The sequence below is a fragment of the Miniopterus schreibersii genome (assembly GCF_964146895.1).
Source record: "Miniopterus schreibersii genome assembly, chromosome: 16".
In the NCBI taxonomy this organism is placed as follows: domain Eukaryota; kingdom Metazoa; phylum Chordata; class Mammalia; order Chiroptera; family Miniopteridae; genus Miniopterus; species Miniopterus schreibersii.
The window spans coordinates 13,700,614-13,719,623 of NC_138116.1; the positions used below are offsets into that span (position 1 = coordinate 13,700,614).

The 19,010-nt window shown below is 37.2% G+C and overlaps 2 protein-coding genes and 1 pseudogene across 3 annotated transcripts in view; 2 read left to right on the forward strand and 1 right to left on the reverse strand.

Annotated features, from left to right (window-relative positions):
- The window catches only part of TRIM37 (tripartite motif containing 37), a 120,248-nt gene that overhangs the window by 76,708 nt on the left and 24,530 nt on the right, over nucleotides 1-19,010 (forward strand). The gene's annotated exons all lie outside the window — the stretch shown is intronic.
- Nucleotides 1-19,010, reverse strand: part of PPM1E (protein phosphatase, Mg2+/Mn2+ dependent 1E) — an 85,280-nt gene that overhangs the window by 14,785 nt on the left and 51,485 nt on the right. The window contains exon 2 of the mRNA XM_081115923.1: nucleotides 3,937-4,055. Coding sequence (XP_080972049.1) covers nucleotides 3,937-4,055 — 119 coding nt within the window. The remainder of the gene's footprint in view (nucleotides 1-3,936; nucleotides 4,056-19,010) is intronic.
- Nucleotides 16,943-17,429, forward strand: LOC308546575 (peptidyl-prolyl cis-trans isomerase A pseudogene; annotated as a pseudogene). Its single transcript has one exon. The product of its transcript is annotated as a peptidyl-prolyl cis-trans isomerase A pseudogene (transcript).

Here is a 19,010-nt window from a genome sequence, read left to right on the forward strand (position 1 = left end):
TATTTATTTACAAACTACAGGGCTCAGAGAGTTTACCTTGATTACCATTAGTCTTTGTCTCCCTCTTCCTGACCTCTTCACACTTTTCTCTCCTATAACTCAGAAGTAGATTATACATTTTTGTTGGTGTATTATTTTTATTTAAAGCTTTAGGCAATAGCTTAAATAGTTTAGCCAATAGGTTAACAAAGTGTTTATTTCTCTAAGGAAAAAGGACTTAAATTCTGTCTATGTGTGTAACCCTGGATAGAAAAAAAGGAGAGCAATCAGAGGATTCTTTACCCCTAGACTATTAAGAGCATTACTTGACCTATTAAGTGGAGCCAACTAGCTGATTTCTGAGGCTGACTTGCATCCCTCAGTGTCTGGACAGATGGGAAAGAAAGCCTTTTAAGCAACACTGAATGGTATTGACGAGATTGTCTCTCATCATCTCCACTCAAGTTGTCCTCTACTCAAGTTGCAGCTATTGAAATAGCCAAGGGGAGATTAGGTTTTCTCAGGCCAGTATTTTAGAGGTTCCTCTTACATCCCAGGTAAAAAAATTTAAAATTCTCAAATTTTTGTTTTACTTTACTAACTCAGATAAAGCTTGACAGCCTGAGAAAATGTGTGCCAGATGGGAAATGGCTGTGCATGCCTCCTGCGATCTACGACACAAATCCCAAAGAAGAGAGACTGTGTGTTCTTAGAACAGCCTGGGAACTTAGAGTCTCATTTTATATTCCTCACCCTGCCACTGCCTAAATCTGTGACCACAGTTACCTGTTTTCTTATTCAGATTTCTTTTTTAAATGACTGTTCAGAAACTGACCTCAAGATTTTGTTGTTTTTCTTATTAACATAATACAGAGTGGTAAACCATGTTTTGTGGCTATGTCCCCTTGACATTTTTATATACTGAAAATCAAGGGTACATTAGAGAGAGAAAAATTTCAAAGAACAAATAAAACCTGAGGAGGTGTGTGTGTATAAGAGTTCCGGAACCTGAGGCCGACAATCCAACATTTTTATGTTTTAAGCAACTCCTATCTTTTTTTCTTTTTTTTAAGCACCAGTTGCCAGAGACTGTCTCTTTCAGCCAGCAGTTACCTATTTGTATTACTCCAATCCATCTGGACCCTGCATTTGGGTGTGCATTTAACTCAATCACAACAGAGGACTGCAAAATGCTAAGTGAATTCAGAAACTTTGAGGGATAATAGAGTTGGGTGAAATGAATAACTGATATTAATTTATCAGGATAGTTCCCAAATTCCCAAGTGATAATATAAACCATTACATCATTCTTTGATTTGTATATTACTCTTATTATAGAGACCTGGACTGTCTAATAAGGTAGCTTCCTAGCTGCATCTGTCTACTTTAAATTAATTAAAATTAGATAAAATTTAAAATGCAGTATTTTTGTCATATTAGCTATGTTTCAAGTGCTCAGTAACTACATATAGCCAGTAGCTATTGCATTGGATGTTATGCTAACAGACTTCCCAATATTTTTGTTTTGTTCCCAGCTGTTTTGCCAGCACAGTGTATGGCAGGCTCTCAATAAAATGCTCATCAAATGAATTAACTGTTGTACTCAATGTTACCAATATTTTACTTAATATATTTAATATTGATCTGTCATTTCTTTTTTAAATTTTGTCCTAGACAATTTGTCTAAGTTTCGGTATCACTGTTATGCTGTGCAAATTTTCCTTTTTATGAAATTGAATAGTTCATTTTTAAAAGCTTTGGAATTTTCTGTCTTTGATCATTTGAAGTTGTTCACTGGTAGAATCGCATGCCCTTTGCCCTTTTGCGAAGACGGCTAGCTCCTTAACAATCTTCTCAATCTCATTCTTCTTACATAAAGTTTGTTCATTTGTATTTTTCTGGAAAACACCTAGGTTTTCAAATGTATTTTAATTTCCTCTATATTAGTGATAATTTCCCCCTTTTTATTTTTAATCTTTACATGGGGATATTTCAAATTGGATTTAGGTTGTCTAGATAGGTGTTACATCTGCTAAACTAAATTTGTACCAACAGATATGCAAGGTTGTTTAGCAAACATTGTTAGGGATGATATAAACATGAAAAGAACTTGAAGGATTTTTTTAAAAACCTGTTTTTGGAAACAAGGGAAAGACAAAAGGTATTTCAGTGGGGACTTCAGTGCCTTTAAGCCAGTGACAGCAGGCCTTATTCAGTGTGCTCATTTCCCACTCTGGTATATGGAGAAACACAATATGCCCTGTAGAGATCCTCTTCAGTGCGGTTCACAATGAGTGATTTGGGTTAAAAAGATTAAGGACTTGCAAACAGTCTAGAATTATAATCATTCTGAATCGCTGCAGTGGCATGGAGACATTACTGGGTAATATGCTGGAAAAATATAAAATCAAAATGACCAATAATATCCACCAAAAGAAAAACACACCATTTCACTTTTGCTATCTTATGGGGGGAAAGGGTATCAGAAAATTCTTACAAAGTAGGCATGCAGGGTAACACTTCAATCTTGCTACTTTAAGTATTCTCCTTCGGGGAGTGGTATAGAACATTAGCATATAAATAATTGCTGCCTGAAATGGAAAAATTAAATTAAAAAGGGTGTGAAAAAGAGAAAATTGTTCAAAGTAGTAGTCCACCCCCTAACAGCTGCAAACTACTCATCAGTCTTAATGTCACTGTACTGATCTGGAGCTGAGTCAGCCATCAGCCTGGCTGCAGTAAAGCAGAATTTACTCTCCCTTATCTCTTCATTACAGGGCTTTTACTTTATGCATCAGTACCAGAGGAAAGACCAATGCTTTGTAGCAGGAATTCTATCCAACTTGACTCTGGAATAGTTTGGTTCCAAGTGAACCAATTACTCTCAGTAAATATAAGCAGAGGAATTCCTTCCTTGCCAATTTTCTGTCAAAAATTATCTAGAGCAGCCCGGCGGGTGTGGCTAAGTGGTCAAGAGTCAACCCAAGAACCAGGAGGTCACTGTTTGATTCCCAATCAGGGCACATGCCTGGGTTGCGAGCTCCATCCCCAGTAGGGAGCTTGCAGGAGGCAGCCGATCGACGACTCTCTCTCATCATTGATGTTTCTGTCTCTCTCCGTCTCCCTTCCTCTCTCTGAAATCAATACAAAAAAATGATCTAGAGAGATAACATAAGAACAGGAATGTTTACTTTTATATCTGCCTCACATTCTCTGGAATCTAGCTACTCCGATTCATTAATATATGCTTTGCTCCTTATGCACGTTTAAAGGCAAATGCTGAGTACAAACAGAATGAAATATTAAAATTCCTTAACAATTTTGAGTAGTAATTCCCTAATTTTTATAAAAATTGGTATTTCTCTAGAGCTTCTCTAATATATATAAATCTAATATGCCTTCTTTAATAAATAAAGTTTCATAATTTGCCTGGAAAAAAGAAGTGGTCCGTGCAATTAAATCACATTTTGCATAGCTCTCATAAAGAGCTCTATTTATATAAAATTTAATATAATTAATGAGGTTTTATTGCAACTGATTTCTTGAATTTTTATATCTCACTTTTTTACCTAGATTCTTAAAGGTGAGCTGAAGTTTTAAATAGGTCTTGCTCAAACTCTCCTTTCCCATACTCATCTTTTTTGTTGTCTTCACATTTCTCACTTTAATTACTCTTTCCATTTGTCTAGATGTTAATGATAATATCCTGTTATGAGAATCTCTTGCTCCAAGTACCTTCACATATTTTCAAATATGCCCATATTTTTTTATATTTTTCCCCTCCTTTTATTGATTAGTTTGAAAAAAATTTTTTGCAATTTTTTCTCTTGCGACCACTATACAATTCACCAGTGGGTAAACATATTTAGAGTTAGTATTTGGCAGACATTTTCTGTGGATCACCACACATGAGAAGATTTTAATATTTTCAAACAAATAATGTAGAATGGTACTCACCCACAGTCCCTTCTGTGCCATCCGTTTCCTTTGGGATGTAATGTGCAGAAAGATCACTCTGAAGGACTTCATCTGATGTGGCTCTGGCTAAAGCAGCAGCCAAAAAGGAAGGGCAGTTACTAAAAGAGAGAAATAAAGGACTATTTCAGTAAGAAGATGGAAACAATACATTCAGCATTATTAATAATTACTTATTAATATATTTTCTCAAAACAATATTCAACACATATTTGTTGAGTGCATATTTTGTGCCAGCCACTCTGCCTAGATACTGGGTATATATACTGCTGAGTAACACAGAAATAGCCCTTGACCTAGTGGGGCATACAGTCTAGTTATGGGGACATACAAGTAAACAAATAGGATATAATTTAAAATTGGGACAAGTTTTATAAAGGAAACAAACAGGATACAGTGAAAGAGAATAAAAGGGGGGGTACTTCCTTAGAATGGTCAGGAATGCCGTACCTTGAAGGATGAGGAAGCCTCAGTTATGTGGGGGTGGGAATTTTGGAGAGAATATTCCAGGCAGAGAAAACAGCATGTGTACAGACCCTTTCTAAGAGTTTGGTATGTTTCAGGAACTGAAAGAAGCCCAGAGAAGATGACGTATAGAGTGTAAGGGGGAAAATGGCAGGAAATATGGTCAGAGGAACAGGCAAAGGTCAGTTATATGCATCTTTTAGACCATGGTAAGGAATTTAGATTTTACTCAAAATGCAGTGAAGATTATGAGCAAGAGAATGCCATTCATTAAAATATTACTTAAAATATTATTAAAGTAATATTAATTAAAACATTGCTTTGTTGTGCCAAAGGAAATTGGAAGGGAGCAGGAATGAAGGAGAGTAACCAATAAAGAGACAGTTATAATTCAGATGAGATACAGAAAAATGCTTATATTTTGGAGAAAGAAAATGTAGAACTTGCTGATTATTAGCTGTAGAGGTGAGAGAGGGAAAAGAATTGAGGCTGAGACCTGGGTTTTGCTCTAAGCAACTAGATAAATGGTGGCATCATTCATCTAGATGGAGACACCAGGAAGAGAAGTAAAGTAGGAAACATGAGATCACTGTAGCATATTAAGTTGGGAATATCTGCAGTGTCCTAGGGAAGGTGTCAAATGGTTAATTACATAGCCTAGTGTGGGGCTCCGAGATGTTAGGACATTTGGAAGTCATGAATGTATGGATGGTATTTAAAACGATAAAATGAAAAGTGCTACGGACCTGTGACTTCTATGTGCCCTTGCTTTCCCCCTTTTGGAACAGGAAGGTTATCTTATGCCTTATCATTTTATGTTGGGTAGTGGTGGGGTAAAGGGTAGACAGTTTGCCTCTTTAGTCCCCAAGTTTTCAAAGCAAGTCAAACTATATTCAGGGACCTGTCATCAACAAATTATACCCAAGGAATCTCACTTGTACCCGGACCTGACCTCAGTGAAATCCTGAACCTGAAGCCTGAGCCTGGTACCATAAAGGGAGACTTTGCAGGAAGGGGATGAAGTGTATTTTGCGTGTGGGAAGGATGTGAATTGTGTGGCCAGAACACGCTGTGGAGGATTGTTTTTCTAAAAAAGTCCCCAGCAACATTTCTGGTCCCATATACTCTTTAAGAACCTTACCATTCCACATAAAGAGGCAGATATATTTTCACTTCTTTGAATGTGAGACTCTGATTTAAAAAAAAAAAAAAAAAAAAGTGCCTTGGCCAGTGTTACATTAGGACACAGAACAAGTGTCTACAGGTTCAAGAAGACTGAAATCATATCAAGCATCTTTTTGGACATTTACACAATGGAATACTATGCAGCTGTAAAAAAGAAGGATCCCTTACTCTTTGAGACAGCATGGTGGGACCTGGAGAGTATTATGCTAAGTGAAATATGCCAGTCAGAGAAAGACAAATATCACATGTTCTTACTCATATATGGAATCTAATGAACAAAATAGATCCAGAGACATAGAAGCATGGAACAGACTGATGAATCTGAGGGAAAGCAGGGGTGGGGGTCGGTGGGGAGTGATTAACCTAGGAACTTATATGCATACATGCATAACCCATGGACACAGACAACAGTGTGGGGAAGACTGGGGCGGGGTACAAGGTGGAGGGGGTCAATGGATGGGGGAGGCATTTGTAATACTTTTAACAACAAAGATTAATTAAAACAATAAATAAGTAAATCGTCCTCAAAAAAATAAAAATACAGTGCCCTGGCCAGTGTTTCTCAGTGGTTAGAGCATCAGCCTGCACACCAAAGGGTTGCAGGTTTGATTCCCGGTCAAGGGCACATACCTGGGTTGCAGGTTCTATCCCCGGCCCTGACCCAGGCCATTGGGTGCTGAAGGCAGCCAATGTGTCTCTCTCACATCAATGTTTCTCTCTCCCTCCCTCCATTCCACTCTCTCTTAAAAAAAAAAAAAAAAAAAAATCAGTGGAAAAAAATATCCTCAGGTGAAGATTAACACACACAGGATGATAATGATGTAAAAAGTGTTTCTGTGTGACTTCTGAGATTTGGTCCTAAAAGACTGTAGGACTTCCCTTGGCTCCTCCTCCCTCTCTCTTTCCCTCTTCTTTCTCCTTCCCTTTCCTCTCCATCCTCCCACCAGGACATGGACAGGCTCATGTGGGTGTGAACTAAGGCTCTCAGTAGCTGTTAGCAACTGCCTGGCATGGAATGGCACAGGCCTTCAGATGATACCAGTCCTGGCCTGAGTTTGCCAGCAGAGGCCCCAGACATCAAGGAACAGAGATAAGCTGCCCTGCTTTGTCCGGTCTGAATTCTGGCCCAAAGAAACTATGAGCATAATAAATGATTGTTTTATGCCACTAATTTTTGTGCTAATTTGTTACACAGCCATAGTAACTGAAAACCCAACATTTAGAAGCTTGGTAGAATATAAGGAACCTATAAATACTGAAAAGAAATAGCAAGATAAGTAAAAAGTAAAACCAAGAGAGTAGAATATTTGAAGGAAAGAATGGTCAACTATGTCAATACTGCTGAGAAGTCAAATAAGGTAAGGGAAAAAATGGATATTGAATTTTTTTTTATTGACCTTAGGGAGGGAGGGAGAGAGAAACATTGGTGTGAGAGAGAAACATTGATCAGTTGCCTCCCACACGTGCCCCAGCCAACCAGGGGTCAACCTGGCAACCTGGCTATGTGCCCTGACCAGGAATTGAACCTGCCACCTTTTGGTGTACCGGATGAAGCTCCAACCGAGCCACACGGGCAAAGGCTAGTTTTGTTTTGTTTTTTCATCCTTGCGTGAGGATATGTTTTTATTGATTTTAGAGAGATAGTGAAACATTGATGTGAGAAACATCAATTGGTTGCCTCCGCGCTCCCCCGCCCCCCCCCCCCCGTACACGCCCTGACCGAGGATGGAACATTCAACCTCTTGGTATATAGGATGATGCTCCAGACAACTATGCCACCCAGCCAGGGGTGAATATTGAATTTAATAACATACAAATCATCACTGGGTACTAAGACAGTTCAGTGGGGGAAAGAACAGCCTTTCAACAAATGGTGCTGGGACAGTTGGATATCCACATACAAAATAATCAAGTTAGACTCTCTCCTTACACCATATACACAACTTTACTCAAAGCAGATCATAGAACTTAATGTAAGTGCTAAAACTATAAAAATTTAAAAAAAAAACATAGGAGTAAAACCTCATGACCTTGAATTAGGCAATGGCTTTCCTAAATATGACACCAGAAACACAAGCAATAAAATAAAAAAAGTTAAATAGAAGCACAAATCAAGAAAGTGAAAAGAAAACTCACAGAATGGTAGAAAATATTTGCAAATCATATCTGATGAGAGACTGGTATCTAGAATACATAAAGAACTCTTATAACTCAATAATAAAAAGACAACCCAATTTAAAAATAGACAAAGGATATGAATAGGTCTTTTTCCAAAGAAGATCTATAAATGGCCAATAAGCACAAGAAAAGATACCCAACATCGTTAGTCATTAGGGAAACACTAATCAAAACCACAATGAGAAACCATTTCACACCAAGTAGGATGACTATAATAATAATAATAAAAAAGAGGGGTAATAGGTGTTGGTGATTACATAGAATAATTGGAACTCTCATATATTTCCGGTGGGAATGTAAAATGGTGCAACAGCTTTGGCAGTTCCTTAAAATGTTAAACACAAAGCTATTATATGGCTCATCAATTCCACTCATAGGTATATATACAAGAGAAAAACACTTCCACACAAAAACTCATGCATGAATATTCATAGCATTATTCATAATAGTAAAAAAAGTAGAAACAACCAAATGTCCACCAACTGCTTATGGATCAGTAAAAGGCAATATATTCATGCAATGGAATATTATTCAGCCATAAAAGGAATGAAGTATTGATACATGCTACAACATGGATGAACCTTGAAAACATGGTAAGCAACAGAAGCCAGTCACAAAAGACCACATAGTGGATGATTCCATTTATATGAAAAGTCCAAAATAGGCAAATCTATAGCAACAGGAAGTAGAGTAGAGAGTAGCCTAGGGCTGAGGGGTGGGGTAGGTAGGTAGGAACGGCTACCTGGGCCCCAACCCTAGGGTTTCTGACTCCATAGGCCTGGAGTAGAGCCTGAGAATTCTCATTTCTAACAAGTTTCCATATGATGTTCCTGCTGCTGGTCTGGGGACCACACTTGGAGAACCACTGGTTTATATCATCAGCTGGGTGGTGAGGGTAGAAAGCACATGGGGGAGGAGGAATGAAGAGAAAGCAAACATGAAACAGTCATGTCAGAGAGGAAGTATAACTATCAAATAGTGCCAAGACATTATTGGAAGTTTGAGACAATTTTTTTGTTGTTAATCACCTGAGGATATTTTTTCCATTGATTTTTAGAGAGAGTGGAAGGGGGAGAGGGAGAGAGAGAAACATCGGTGTGAGAGACACACACAGATTGGTTGCCTCCTGGTCACCCCGACCGGGCCAGGGATCAAACCTGCAACCCAGGTGCATGCCCTTGACCAGGAATCAAACCTGCGACCCTTTGGTACAAGGGCTGTCCCTCTAACCTCTGAGCAACAGCTAGGGCTTGAAACAGTTTTTTAATGAAACCAGTCTTTCTGGTTGTACAGTTTTCTCCATCTATGTGCTGGAACATGTAGGTAAAAAGGATCAAGATTTGGGGTTTTGCAAGGTGAGTACTCTAAAATAAAGAAGAGACATGGGAACTGAGTATCTTTTTAAGGATATGATGACGAAGTTTGATCATGGACTACTGGCTAAGAAAGGACAGACATGAGCTGCAAATCAATGTGGTCTAAATGTAATTTAAAAACTGTAGTGGGAGTACTTGGGCACGTAACCTAGAAGGACAGAATGTTGTCTGAGAACAGAATGCTTGTCTATATGATTTTGGAGCTGGTGAGACCAAGAAAATGAGTAGTTTAGAAACAGATAAAGTAACAATGTTTACATTCTAAGCCCCTAAGGGAAAAAAACCATATAAAATTCTCTTTATTCTTCAGTATTTCTCAAATTGTAGGTTATGATCCATTAGTGGGTAATAAAATCAATTTATGAATTGCGACCAGTATTTTTTAAAAAGAAAATAGAATAGGGTACGTGAGGTAAGACTAAGTACTCTGGATGTATATGTGTAAGTATATACTGAATCCTGATTTTGATGGGGGAGGAAATTGAAAGCCATTGCCCTTCAATAATTACAAAATAAATTGATGGCATTCTTTGAAATCCAAGTGCTTTATAAACAGTATAACCATTTCTCTTTTCATGCTAAGTTAACTGAATTTTTCCTTAAGGGTCAAAAATTTCCTTCATATACCTAAACTCTGTCAGCATTGCTTGTTTTTACTTTTCAGTCATGCTTTACTTTGAATAACTGGACACATCCAAATATTCTGCCTAAGTGGACTTTATACTAGCAGTATAATATTTACTTAGTCCTTCTAATTATTTTAAAGTTTATATTTAAAATTATCTGAAACCTTTATTGTAATCTTGTTACCCAGAATTTTTTTAAAATGCTATCTTTTGTGTAATTATTAAACTATCTGGATCTAAGTTCACCAAAGGTAAGACCATGAAAACTTTCAAGAAGGCAAGAACCATTAGTCTCATTAATGTGTCATCTGCAATACATTTTTAGTCATAGTTAATGTAATTTTTTACTTTTTGTCAGACAGAATGAAAATATTTTCAGTGAAGTAGGGAGGAGGATTAGCTGACTAATAGCTAGATATAAAACATCAAGCTAGACGCTTCACCCACATCAGCTATTCCTACATGTCAGAAAGCTATCAGCAGAATAAGTTCTTATGGTTTTGACTCTGAATTGAAAGTGATTATTTCTAAAGAATGAGAATTGCAAAATATATTTTAAAACATTGTCACATCAGAGAATATCTCATACAACTCAAATAGAAGCTTATCATTAAAGCTTGTCATTTTTAAGAGAATTACCAGGAGTGAGTAAAAAGATAATAACATAGCAAACCACTTTTTTTTTCCATCATTTCTCATTCAGTGCTTGAAAGATCCTGATACAGAAGGTTTTAAACACCCTCTGCTGGAGATCGGGCCCACAGCCCAGGCCGTGTGCCCTGACTGGGAATCGAACCCAGGACCTCTTGGTGCATGAGTTGAGCTCAACCACTGAGCAACACCAGCCAGGCAGTCATAACAGAATTCTTGATGAACAGTTCTCCACACCACGAAGAAATATAAATAAATAAAATTAATCCTTCACAATTTTTCATAACTTTGAAAATATTGAGTTACTTGGGCTGAAAACCTTAAAGAGCATGCTTTAGTTTTTACTTTTTTCATATACCTCATCTAATATGTTTATAAGTTTTGTTGATTTCATTAAAATATACCATTAATTTTAAAAATAATAATAAAAATAAAGTTAGGCAAATGTATTACATAGCAAATATTAGAGGAGGGCCAATATTCACGGCATTTGGAGGACTGGAGTTACAGATGTTATTGAGAACATTGCTAAAGTAGAGAGTATGTTTAGAAATTTTTTAACTTTTGCAGTTTATGTCATTTTGGGGGACTGGCTCTTTTGAGGTCAAATTAATCTTGTCAGGCCCCTCAAATATAGTCCAAAAATGAGCCTTTGCTATTTGTTAACAGATATGTCTGAGGTGCTTATTATTCCTATCTTCAAGTAATTCATGTCCTGAGAACAAAAGGAAATGTATTTTCATACCAACTTGTTACTTTCTTGTTTGTTTTAAATATCAAAGTACAGGCTTTATATACTCATAGAAAGAAATAAAATCCTTATCTAGTTTATGTTTAAGTCACATATAAACTATATGCATAAATACCTCTGAACAGTGTCGAAATATCATTAACAGGGATCCATTTAGTTTTAATTTTTAAGTTTAGTCTCATAAATATTCCACTTTATTAAAGCTATTTATGTTCATGAATACATAAATGTGTGTTTGATTTTCTGTGTATACTGACTTTCTCAGTGTTATATACTGTAAAACAAAAGTCCAGACTCTATTAAGATTCATAAACTGAACTCTGTAAACAAAGCACAGATTTTATTCTTCAGACACACAAAGTCAGTCTTGACTCTTCAATTCTATTTTAAAAATAACCACAGCCCAAAACATGTTTGGTGGAAGATTTTGAATTATAAAAATACAACTGCATTTTAATGACCTTCAATGGTTCAGTACTTGCCAGTGTTTATATAAATTCTTTTATTTTAAATCAGCCTTTTCCCAAACTAGACATTTAAAAAGCGATATAGTATATCTGGGAGCAGCATTTAGGGTGAAGCAGATGTTAAATCGTTGTTACGAGCTGAAAGTTTACGTCCGTCCCCCTCAGATTCATATGTTGAAATTCTCCGCAATATGGTGGTAGCTGGAGGTGGAAGCTCTGAGTGCTGCTTAGGTCACAAGGGTTGGGTCCTTGTGAATGGGATTAGTGTCCTTATGAAAGTGCTCTCACCCCACCCAGCCGGAGTGGCTCGGTTAGTTGAGCGCTGTCCTGTACTCTGAAAGGTTTCACGTTTGATTCCCTGTCAGGGCACATACCTGGGTTGCGGGTTTGGTCCCCAGTATTGATATTTCTCTCTCACATCAATGTTTCTTCCTCTCTCCAAGCATGTCCTCAGATGAGGATTAAATAAATAAAAGTGTTCTCACCCCATAAACCATGTGAGGACACAAGGAGAAGACAGTCACCTATGAACCACAAAGCACACCATCACTAGACAGCAAATCTACTGGCACCTTGGTCTTGGACACTGCAGTCTCCTGAACTGTGAGAAATACATTTCTATTGTTTACAAGCCAGCCAGTCTATGGTAACTTGTCTTGCAGGTCAAACAGACTAAGACAGTCATGGGAACTACCCAAATCATTATCATAACTAGTGGGTGCAGGCATTAATTATTATATGTGGGTCTTTGTTACCTATAGAGATAGATATATATTTAATATATCTTTATTGATTTCAGAGTGAGGAAGGGAGAGGGAGAGAGAAACATCAGTGACGAGAGAGTCATGGATCGGCTGCCTCCTGCACGCCCCCTACTGGGGATCAAGCCCGCAACCCGGGCATGTGCCCTGACCGGAATCGAACCGCTGAGCCACGCCGGCCAGGCTATAGATATATTTTTTAGGTTTCTTTAATTATTTTCTAATAACAGCTGACATAAAATATTAGTTTCAAGTATGCAACACAGCAGTTAGACATTTATATACCTTACAAAGTAATCACTCAGGTAAGTCTAGTACCCATCTGATATATAATAGTTATTACAACATTATTGACTATATTCCCTATGTGGTACTTTACATCCTCATGTCTATTTTTATAACTGGAAAGTTGTACTTCTTAATCCCTTTTACCATGTTCACCCATCACCCCCAACCCCTTCCCATCTAGCAACCATCAATTTGTTCTACCTATAAGTTTGTTTCTGAACAGAAATATAAGGAGTTAGAAAGCCAAATTCTAATACTAGCTGTGTATCCTTAGAAAAGATGCTTAAACCCTGGATTTCAGTTTCTTCAACTGGAAAATTAAGAAATTGTAATAAAATAACTCTAAAGTCTCTTCCAGATCTAAAATTCTAATTCTATAATTTTATTTCAAATAACATTTTAAATTTCAAAGGTAGGACAAAGGCAGTTTAAAAGTATTAATTAAGACACTTCTGATCCAAACAATGTTTTCACATGGGCCAGCAGAATGGAAATAAACTCTATACATTTATTTTGTAAGCAATATGGGGCACTCTGCTTTAAAGAGTAGGTGTATTCTGAAAAGTTGAATATATATTTATTTTGATAAATATCAATCTTTGCAGCAAATCCACTAGTTAGGATTTTGTATAGCTTTTTTTCTTAAAGAGACACAATAAGCATCATGTAAAATAATATTGTTAGCAATATTAAGTTATGAAACTTTATATTTCTAACGAGAGTACTATTTCCTGCCTCTTTATAAATATTTATTTACAAGAGCTTATTATTCTATTTTCACTCTATAGGCTGACATAGTCCAATCCACATTTTCTTTTTTAAATTTTTCAATTACGGTTTCTCATTAGAGAAAAGGAAAGGAGTCAGATTGTAATTGAATATGAAAGCTGACTCTTAGCACTATATATTGCCATCTTTATTTATAAAACAAACCACAATAGATGATTCAAGCATAAAACCATTTAAGGTGCATCATTTTCAAGTATAAAGGGTGGATGAGTTCTGTTAGATGAAGAGGACAGTATTTTATTCAGATCTTTTTCTAAGATGACTTGTTAGTACCTTCCACATGCATTCTAAAACAATACACATTTTAAGACTGCAACCTGAATTCTTGTTACAAACCAAGCCAGGAAGCATTTTCATCACAATGCCAAACCTACACAAATCACTAAAGACGTTATTAGATAAATTAGAGGTTTAAAAGTACATCCTTCCTGACACTGGCAATGTGGGCGTCGGCACAGCACCCACAGCTGGGTTTCAGCAGCCTTGGCATAGCATTGCTAAGGTAATAAAAATTCTTGAAGGTGGGACGTTCCCATCAATTAACTTTGAGAGAGATTCATCTGGCGCAGCTTAATCGTAGCCCACATTTTATGATGCTATCTACTCAGTATGTCCTTGCTGGGGGGCAACACTTAAATACTGAATTTCTGATCACCTCCCCCCAAGTTAGTCTAGAACACCACAGTAAACTGAAAAAATAAAGGAGGCAAATTCTCCGCCTGGCTTGATATTTTTCTTAGTGGACTAAATGAAGTTAAAATCAGCACTGAGTTTTTTCCTCTTTAAGCTATTTTCTTTCTATGGCAACCTCTAGGAATGCCACCTGGTGCCCACATATCACAGCTTCTCTTAGTTAGCTGTTCTGAATCTAAATGATGTTACCTACCAAATGACTAGTTCCTGCAGTTCTGGGTTAGGGATCCTCACAACAGAAATCTCATTCCCTACTGCTAGTATCAATGTAATTTTCACAACCATTTGTTCACATTGACCAGTTTGACATTCAAGCAAAACCAACAGTGTACTAAGTTTTCTGTGAATAGCAATCTAGACGTTAAGCACTTACCAAAGATCAAACTACCAGTAGTGCCACAAGACCACAAAAAATGAGAGCTTAGCAGTAACTAGCTTTCTTGTCATCCTCCCTCCATAACCAATAGTAGTAGCAAGTTTACTGAAACTTGTCAGCATCACAATGCCAAATCCCACAGACTCTTCTCAGATCCACCTCATTTGGCGGCATCTGACCACTGATATTCCCTCTACTCTGATGCACTTTCGTCAGGATCTGGAACATCATACACTCCTGTTACTCACGGGCTCTGTCTTCTCAGCCTCCTTTGATGGTTCTTATTCTTCGTCACTTGTAACTCCTCTCACTATGTTGCAAGTCTTTTTCTTTTTGCATAGCCTTTATCAACTTCTAGTACACTGTATGAATTTATTATGTTTATTGTTTATGTCTCCATTCTTCCTCCCACCAGACTGCAAATGTTTTTTCTCTGCTTTTGGTCATTGATGCCTAATGGCCAGATCAGTGCCTAGCATACTGATCAATAAATATTTGCTGAATGAATAAACTTATGTCTTTCTGATTTATAAGTGCTTAAACCATTCCCTAACTTCTTATAATCAATGTTTGTTAAGAGTAGAAAATCAATATATTTACAAGAGAGTATTCTGCATATGTTGAATTTGTATATGTATGCTATGAAACTTGGGTAATACCAGTAAATAGGTGATAACCACTGGCAAACAGGAATTATGGTCATATTTATACTTTTGTTGCCAACTCTAACTGTTGTACGCTGAGGTCTCATTTATATTAGAGACTTTAGTCCTTCTCTCTAAAAGACAGTGTATTTATATTTCAAAAGTATGTATGGTTTAAAAAAACTATTTTAATCTTCACCCGAGTACACTTGTTGTTTTATTGATTTTTAGAGAGAGAGGAAGGGGGGGAGAGAGAAAATGATACACAATGATCCTTTGAAAGACAACTAGAAATAGAACCCTATTTAATGGTTCTAGAAATCCATGCTACTATTTCTGGACATTAAGTACTAACCTGTTCCATATACATTCTGAATACAATATTGATAAAATTATATCATATCTTGTTTTCCCAAAAAATGGTAAGAGTAGCTACAATTTTCTGAGTTTCTATTACATTCCAGCTAATGTAATATACTAAAAACTTTACATCTTTTGGCTCTTTTAATTTTCACAGTAACAATATGAATAGAATGTATCTGAAATTCCTAGCTAAAGAACCTGACGATTATAGAAGTTAATAGTAGAGCTACATTTTAAACCCAGGTTTATAAGTTCTGAAAGCCATATCGTAAACCTCTAACAGTATATATATAAGCATACCTTGAAAATAGTGCCAGACCACTGGAATAAAGTGAGTAGTGCGGTAAAACAAGTGGTAAGATCTAGGAAACTAGTGACCCAACACAGAGAGCTCCATAAGGAAGTCCTGTGGCTTTCACTACACTATTATCTGTGTCCATGGTTTATTTTCTTGACCTATTAACTTATTTTTTAGATTTTTGCTACATCACATCCTCCTATAGTTTTACTACCTTCTACTATATCCCTTATCCTCCCAATTTTTTTGAGTCATATAATATCTACACTGTCAGAGTTTATAGCATACAAATTCTGTCCTAGAATAGTAAGCTCAATATTAATCCTATAGATTCAACACACACATCAGGTCTTTTGCTATATTTTCTTTATCAATAGGTTAGCTAAAGTGTGTCCTCTAGTAGTTTATCAAGAAAGCATCAGGGAGATTGTATTTTCTGAGTCTTGCATGTTAAAAATGTCTGTTTATTTTTTTCACCTGAACAACAGTTTGGCTAGATAAAAATTCTTAGGTCACACTTTTTGTCCTTGGGGACTTTATATATATTGCTCCACTGTCTTCTGACACTGAACTTTTCTGAGAAGAATTCTGAAGCCAATCTGAATCTCTCTCTCCCCTTCATATATTTGTTCTTTTTCTCTGGAGTAATGTAAAAACTTTTTTAGCCTAGTCAGTTTGGCTCAGTAGTGAGAGCATCGGCCCTTGGAGTGAAGGGTCTCGGGTTTGATTCTGACCAAGGGCACGTACCTCATACCTTGGTTGCAGACTTGATCCGCAGCCCCAATTGATGTGTCTCTCTCACATCAATGTTTCTCTTTATCTCGCTCTCTCACTCCCACTCTTTCTGAAAAGCAGTGGGGGGAAATATATATATATATCCTCGGGTGAGGATTAAAATTTTTTTTCCAGTCCAATAGAATTACTAGATAGTGCCTTGATATTGTTCTATGTCAGTTTTTCCTGGCTCATGATGTGCCCTCTCAACGTATAGATTCAAGTGTGCATTTGTTTCTGAAGTTTCCTTGAAAAATTTCTTGCTCTGCCTTGAAGATGCTGCAGCCCTGGCCGTGCTCAGCCATGGTCAACCCCACTGTGTTCTTCCACATTGTCATCAACTGTGAGCCCTTGGGCTGTGTCTCCTTCAAGCTGTTGGTAGACAAAGTTCCAAAGACAGCAGAAAACTTTCATGCTCTGAGAACTGGGGAGAAAGGATTTGGTTGTAAAGATTCCTGCTTTCACAGAATTAATCTGGGATTTATGTGCCAGTGTGGTGACTTCACATGCGATGATGGCACAGGTGGCAAGTCCATCTATGGGGAGAAATTTGATGACGAGAATTTCACTCTGAAGCATACAGGTCCTGGCATCTTGTCCATGGCAAATGCCGGACCCAACACAAACAGTTCCATTTTTCATCTGCACTGCCAAGACTGAGTGGTTGGATGGCAAGCATGTGGTCTTCGGCCAGGTGAAAGATGGCATGGATATTGTGGAAGCCATGGAGTGCTTTGGGTCCAGGAATGCCAAGTCCAGCAAGAAGATCGCCATTGCTGGACAACTCTAATAAATTTGACTTGTGTTTTATCTTAACCACCAAGCCATTCTTTCTGTAGCTCAGGAGAGCGCCCCTTTATCCCCATTTGCTTGGAATGTTCTATAATCTTTGCACTCTCACTGCAGTTCATTGGGTTCCCTATTGTCCTTACCCTCTCTAAGGAATAAAAACTAAACAATAATTGTAAATAAAAACTAAACAGTAATTGTAAAAAGAAAAATATATTTAAATATTGCATTCTATTATTTGAGTTTGATCCTTCAGAGACAGTTATTTTCCTTTATGAATGCGCCACATATAACATTGACTCTCCATTCCTTTTAAATACTTGGTTAATTTCCATTTCATTTTGTTCATTTTTTTTCCTCAATTTTCCCCTCCATGTACATTACTATGTTTTTCAGAATTGTCTATTCTCCTGTAAGAGAATGTTTGGAGATTCGCCATATTATTGTACATCAATAGTCCACTTCTTTTTTAAAAAAATCCTCACCCGAGGAGATGCCTTTATTGATTTTAGAGAGAGACGAAGGGGGAGAGAGAGGAACGACTTGAAAGTGAAACATCTATCAGTTGCCTCCTACACGCGCCCCAAACAGGAATCGAATCGAAAACCTGGGAATCAAACCTACAACCTTTTGGGATGGCGCTCTAGCCAGCTGAGCCACACTGGCCAGGGCGCACTCCTTTTTTATTGCTGAGTCGTTCTCCATTGTGTTAATATACTACAGTTTACTTATTTTCCTGTTGGTGGACATGTGGGCTGTATCCAGTCTTTGGCTGTAGTTAGTAAAGCTGCTCTAAACATTCTGGTGTGAGTCATTTTGTAGACATATGTTTTCATTTTTCTTGGATAAACACCTAAGAAGTAGTAGAATTGCTGGGTCATAGGGTAGGTGTATGTTTAGTTTTATAAAAACTGCAGACCTTTTCCCAAAGTGATTGTACCATTTTGACAAGCCCATTGACAATGTTTAGAGTTCCAGTTATTCCACATCTTCACCAGCATTTGTTGTTGTCAGTCTTTTTAATTTTATCAATTCTGGTTGGTATGTAGTAGTATCTTACTGTGATTTTAACTTGCGATCAAATCCTTTTTTTAGAGTTGAGATAGCCCAAACTGCATGCTCAGTGATTGAGCATTGACCTATGAACCAGGAGATCACTGTTTGATTCCCGGTCAGGGCACATGCCAGGGTTGCGGGCTCCATCCTCATTAGGGGGCGTGCAGGAGGCAGCTGATCAATGGCTTTCTCTCATCATTGATGTTTCTCTCTCTCTCTCTCCTTCTCCCTTCCTTTCTCTGAAATCAATAAAGACATATTTTTTAAAAAGAAAACCTCCCCTCATCATTGAAAAAAAAAAGTTGAGGTAATATAAGTAACTAATATGTAATAAATCATAATAATATAGTTATTTCTTTCAGATGTGAAATAGTCCTGCTAGCAGTATCAGAATACGTCTTAGCCAAATAGTACATTTTTCCCTAATAAGAGCTTTTTTTGCTTCTGGTTGTATTTGCCAGACAAAGCAATTCTACTTTAAAAAAATTTTTTTAATTGATTTTTAGAGAGAGAGGAGGGGAGAGGA